This window comes from Adiantum capillus-veneris, chromosome 1, assembly GCF_014529385.1.
Source record: "Adiantum capillus-veneris isolate H3 chromosome 1, ASM1452938v2, whole genome shotgun sequence".
Classification (NCBI taxonomy): domain Eukaryota; kingdom Viridiplantae; phylum Streptophyta; class Polypodiopsida; order Polypodiales; family Pteridaceae; genus Adiantum; species Adiantum capillus-veneris.
The window spans coordinates 44,429,579-44,435,495 of NC_140931.1; the positions used below are offsets into that span (position 1 = coordinate 44,429,579).

The window sequence follows — 5,917 nt, forward strand, 5'->3', positions numbered from 1 at the left end:
ATGCAGATATGGCAGGTGACAAAAATACTCGAAGGAGCACTACTAGCTATGCCTTCACGGTTGGAGGCATAGCAGTAAGCTGGGCTTCAAAGCTGCAGAAAGTGATCTCACTTTCTACCACAGAAGCAGAGTATGTAGCAATGACGGAGGCAAGCAAAGAAATTCTATGGCTTCACAGATTCTTAGAAGAGCTTGGATTCAAACAAGACAATTGTGCCTTTCATTCAAGGACAAAGAACATTGAGGTGAGATATCACTTCATATTCACTCTTTTGGAAGAGGAACATCTAAAGCTAGGAAAGGTGCATACAAGTGAAAATCCTGCAGACATGTTTACAAAGGAGGTGGTCAACAAGGAGAAGTTGAGCTTTTGCTCATCTTCAATTGGCATTCAAGGATAAGAAGCTAGGATGGAAAGCAGTCACAGGTTTGGTTTGGAGATCAATCTCCAAGTGGGAGATTGTTAAGTATGGAGCCTGATTTACCCCTTGTAATTTTTTGTGGTAATCGTGCATGAAGGAAAATCTCGCTAGAAATAAAAATCACTCACCGGAAACCATAATTTTTACGGCCAATCTCGAGCATCGCGGAATATTATGGCCGGATGGCGGCCGCCGGAAAGTGGTCGAAAAATGACCGATCGGTTGGCCGGTTGGCCGGTGGTCGGAAGTCAATGATCGATGACCGAATTCAAAAGCGGACTTGTCTTCTCAAGGGCGGCCACACATGGACGGATTGGAGGGTCCGATTTGGACTTATCAACACAAGGGCGGCCACACATGGCTACCTCTCATGAGAAAGGGCATCCCTTTTGGCCTATAAAAGGAGGCCATTTCTACAGACATTTCATAGTGTGAAGTTGATGCAACAAGGTGGGTGTGAGGTGGTGAGAGTGAAGCAAGGCGGGAGCTCTATTAAGGGTATAATCCCTTTGTAAACTACTTCTTGTTTTGAAGTACTAAAGCCATTGAGTGGCTGCTTTCCCGTGGACGCAGCCCACATTGGGTGAACCACGTATATCGTGTGTACTCTCTCTCTCTACTCTATAATCTCTTGTGTGTGAAAGCTATTTCTCTCCATTAAGTAATCTACTCAAATATCTATTTAGCTACGTCATATTTCCTAACAGATATGGATGTTTGAAGAAATGATATCCATCAAGTATGGGATGTACTTTTGTATGGAGTTAATTGTAAACACTTAGTGACATGAGTGAGAGGGACCCTCATAAACCTTACTCTGCACTCGCTAAACCAAACTCCATGAGTCCTAGGCCATGTTGTATCCTTATGACTATTGTACCAAAATTCTTTGCTCCTACATGACCTTGTCAAGTGTCCGAAGAGAGAAATGGATGAAAGTATTCTAGCATATACATATTACTTGGAAAACTTAAGCATATTCTAAAATGAAATAAAACCAAATCATGTGCTTACTTCGAAGATATACTATGTCTTTCGAGGCTGGTTTTTTGGTAATGTACCATTTAGATTGTACCTTTTAGGTTTAGATAGTGCACTTGGGTTGGAGTAAGTGGACGCTATTTTCAACCTACAGTGTGAAACACTAATTGAAAGATTAGTGAAAATAATCAAATCTTTAACTAAAAACCCTAGGTTTTGCCTTGGCAATCTAGATCCTTTGGTGAGATTCTACAATTTCAAACCCCTTGGTTAGATTTTGCATTAAAACTACTTAAACTAGCATTTAAGAATGACCAACATAGTCTACCGTATCCAATAATGATTGTAATCAACTTGTAAAGTTGAAATTATCCACTACCCTTTAGCACACCGAGGACTTCTTTCCTTGAAAGTACAACTATGAAGAGATCAATTAATGACCATCAATAGTCATGGAGTTATTTGGATTATCTGGGTTATATCCGTGGAAATACCACGCCTATAGGCACAATCTGTAAGGACATGGGTCCTATGGGTAAGGCCACCGGCACGACCGGACAGTGTGTACGCTAGAAGGAGGCTATAAGATAGCATGGTTGGGTGGAGACTAGCACGAGCATTACCACCGCCCTTTTACTGGTATCCGAGCTATTTTTTGCAAAAGAGGAAAAGCGGGTTATATCCGTGAAAATACCACGCCTATAGGCACAATCTGTAAGGACATGGGTCCTATGGGCAAGGCCACCGGCACGGCCGGATAGTGTGTATGCTCGGGGGAGGCTATAAGATAGCACGGTTGGGTGGAGACTAGCACACGCATTACCACCGCCCTTTCACTGGTATTCGAGCTATTTTTGGAGAAGAGGAAAAGCGGGTTGCATGTGCATGCGACATGCTGCTTCTCTTCCATGTTCTGCAGATAACGACGTCTCCGCTTTGCAGCAAAAGAAAAGAAGCACGCTTTCCTATGCACAGTACGTGGACAAATAGTCGACTGCGATCGCCCCATCTACGCCCTCCACAACGAGCGACCAAGGCAAACTCGATTGAAAACTCGACAACACCGATGCTTTGAAGGCTTTCGTTAGTGCCATTGGTTGCGCGCATAAGAAGGCCCACTTAACCCTTGCATGAAGGAGGGTTGAACCCACCCCATGAGGGTAAGAGGCCAACACTTTACCATCAAGCTATTGACCCTTGTTGTGTATAACAAGGAAAGATAGCCTACTTGTGTTGAAAGGAAAACTAGAAGGAGAGGGAAAGCTTCAAACTTCAAGGAAGTAGCTTCACCCTTTCTTTTCACTTCTTGGAGGAAGGCAAGTTTTCCTCCAAAAATTCTTTTTTCCTCAAGGAGGTAACTTCAAAGTAAACAAAAGCCTTCACAAAAACAATGGGTTTTTGTGAAGAATCAACAAAGGTGTTCTTACAACGAACGGCAACTGAAGCGCTCAAATTTTTGCAAGGCGAGCTTCGCATGCAACGCAAATCGTAGAGCATACAAAATACAAAGAATTCAATTTCACAAGGTACAAGTTGTTGTTTTTTTCTCTCTCTTTGCATTAGTGTGTGTTTACCATGGCCAGTGAGGATATCCCACCTACACACACGTTTGATTTTGAGCACGTAGATCAAAATTAGGGCACCACGGGTGCTGCTGACACTAATATGCATGATGATGATGATCTAGGAGATCATGTGCTTGTAGATATGGCTTTTTTCAAGACTTTGGAACATCGCCAAAGCGTACTTGAAAGCAACCTCTCTGCACTCAATGCAAATGTTACCAATCTTACGGAGTTACTTGTGAAATTTATGAATTCACAGACGACTCAAGGAGCCACAAGTGGCACGGTTCAAGGGAACCAAGCTTGCACGACTCAAGGAGTCCAAGAGACAAGTGCTGCAGAAGATGCTGAAGGTAGCAATGCATTACTTAAGAATATCACCATTCTCGAGTTTCACGGAGAAGAGCGTGATCGCAACAAGAATGCGGTCAATACGTTCTTACACAAATGGAGTGATATTCATAGATTGAGACACACCCCGGATATAAACACAGATGTGGAAACAAGTCTATCTATGAAAGGCAAGGCCTATAAGTGGTGGATGACATTTCCAATAGATGCTCGTCCTCCGTCTTGGGCTACGTTTCAAGCTTCTTTCTCCAAAGAGTTTTTGGACTCCAATGAAGAAGATAAGAATTGGTTAGCATGGGATGCATGCCGCATGTCTGGCCTCTCTCTCACACATTACCTTTCGAAGTATCAGGAAATCATATTAAAACTAGAAGGTCTAGATGAATTCCAAAAGATACGGGGTTTTAATAGGGGTCTTGACAAAGACTATCGTCTTCATGTCAAGACCCAACATCCAAAAACTGTGGAAGAAGTCATCAGTCATGCGCAAAGATATGTGATGACCAAGAGAGGAAAGGAAATGTTCCCTACTCTAAGAATACTTTTGCTAAGAGTAATGTGGCTAAGAGCCAATGGGGAGGTAGATCTCCCACACGTTGGTGCGCCCAAGTCATGTCGACCCAGGAAATAGCCAGGAACAGATGCATAGCTAGACAGAGGGATAGCAGAGTGCTTGGACACATGATAGGTGTAATTTTGAGTTGGGGTCCTCATGATATGTATGCCATATGTGACAATATGCAGGTCAAACATTGGTTAACGAGCCTGACAAGTCGGATCCCCCAGCAAGCAAACATAAGCTCAATGTGGAAGAAGTCCGCGATCGTCATGGTTTTTTTTGTGGCGGGGATCTGGACATTAGAGGATTGACTATGGGAGCGGTTTCTATTTTCTTGCGGCCATGATGGCCTTGACACAAGAGCCTGAAGCCCCATGTTGAGGTGTGCGGAGCCAGGCACGATCATTTGGTCGTGGTTTGCTTTGCTCGCGGGAACGTGGTCCAAGCCATAAGTCAAAAAAGCAAAAATATTTCCTTAAAATAGCATGCTAAAAAAACAGGCTGCTCTGCAGAAGTAGAAGGGTTACGAGTTGCAGTGCATGAGGAGGGAGCCACTTGGGCCATACATGAGGAGAAGGCGGCCAGTTTTGCATGGCAGGAGGCTCGCACTGCAAGGAGGGGCCAGAGGGAACCAAGAATGGCAAGTCGAGGGTGGCCAGTTGAAGACTGAAGAGAGCGGGAAGTTTTGTATGGCAAGAGGGGGGCTCACGGGCCTGCAATGGTTGGGGTCACCACGTGATGGCGCAGGCAGGAGGTGAAAAAACAAAGTGTTGATCCTGGGAGGAGTTAGTGCTGCCAAGGGGCGAGTGAGAGGAGGGGCCGAGGGCCGCCTGGAGACGGGAAGGTAGGGCTGCCAGGAGGTGGCAGGGTGATGACATCAAGCAGGGAGCCAGTTTGCATGGATGAAGGGAGGGCTGCCAGTTGAGAGGGAGGCCGCCTTGCTGAGGGGGAGCCACACCATAAACAAGGTAGGCCTTTGATGATTGCAAGGGGAGTGCTGTCAAAACAACCAAGGGCCGCCAGAGGTGTCATCATCAGGAGGTGAAGGGAACGCTGCAAAAGAGGGCGGTGACCTGAGAAGGTGGGCCGTTTGCAGGCTGATGAAGGGAGAGCCAACGCTGAGAAAGAGGGCGACCAGCTCGTGAGAGGGCATCGAAGAGGAAGCGTGGCGGCCGGTTGTGGATGGTATAGCGAGAAGGTGGCACTGCTTTTTGGAGGGACTCGACAGAAGAAGGAGGGCGTTGACTGCATGAGGGCTGAGGTCCACAAGGAAGCTGCTACAGAGTGAGGGACGAGAACGGTAGGAGAGGGCCACCAAAGGAAGGAGCACTACAAGTTATCCAAGAGGCGAGCTTGCCATGCGTGTCGTAGAAGGTCGCAATGAGTTTAAACCCCAAACATCGCACACTCGCCATATGTAATTAGTGCAAACATCACCTCCCTAATATTTGTAGCTTTGATGTCAGCTTAAACTATTCTCCATACTTCCTCTTCTCCCACGTCTACATATGCTAAGGTGTGTGGTTATTGGATTCATGTACATTTCTTCTATGATTGTGGTAGATGTAGGTATATGCCAAAGATCTGGAAAGGATCTATGTGATGGTCGATTATGAGGTGTATATGTGTGGGTGAAGGTGCTTTAAAGGGCTATGGGTGAGAACCTTGATGGTATGTTTTGTGGGTCCATGTATATAGGCAAGGTTGGCTGGGGTTGGGCATCGACAATAGTCGCTGCTAGATTGTGGGCCTAGGTGTGTTTGCTAGGGGATAGGGGTGCAATGAAATCGCTGAGCTATAGAGAGGCAAGCATTCAGTGTGCCGGTGGTTTTCTGACTTCCCACTTTCCAACGTTCCAAGAGGAATAAGAGACAATCTATGTCTCCATGCCCACAAGACGCTAAGAAGCCTAAGCAATCACGAGATATTCCATGTAGGTCTTTCAGCACTGCTGATTTTGAGCGTGCAAAGAAACACAATTTGTGTTTTAGATGTCTTTTGGACCAACGTAACAAGAAAGATTGTCCTCTTTTGCAAGG

At 45.5% G+C, this 5,917-nt stretch overlaps 1 protein-coding gene across 1 annotated transcript; it reads right to left on the minus strand.

The window, feature by feature from the left end:
* Positions 1-4,509: 4,509 nt before the first annotated feature.
* Positions 4,510-5,384, minus strand: LOC147464632 (uncharacterized). Its single transcript, XM_086509818.1, has one exon. The coding sequence runs from the start codon at positions 5,127-5,129 to the stop codon at positions 4,665-4,667; it is 465 nt and encodes a 154-aa protein (XP_086365944.1). The 5' UTR covers positions 5,130-5,384; the 3' UTR covers positions 4,510-4,664.
* Between the last annotated feature and the right edge of the window lie 533 nt (positions 5,385-5,917).

Bases quoted from the DNA above. Each gene is read 5' to 3' on its own strand.
- LOC147464632 (XM_086509818.1), bottom strand. From the start codon at position 5,129: ATGCAGTCAACGCCCTCCTTCTTCTGTCGAGTCCCTCCAAAAAGCAGT.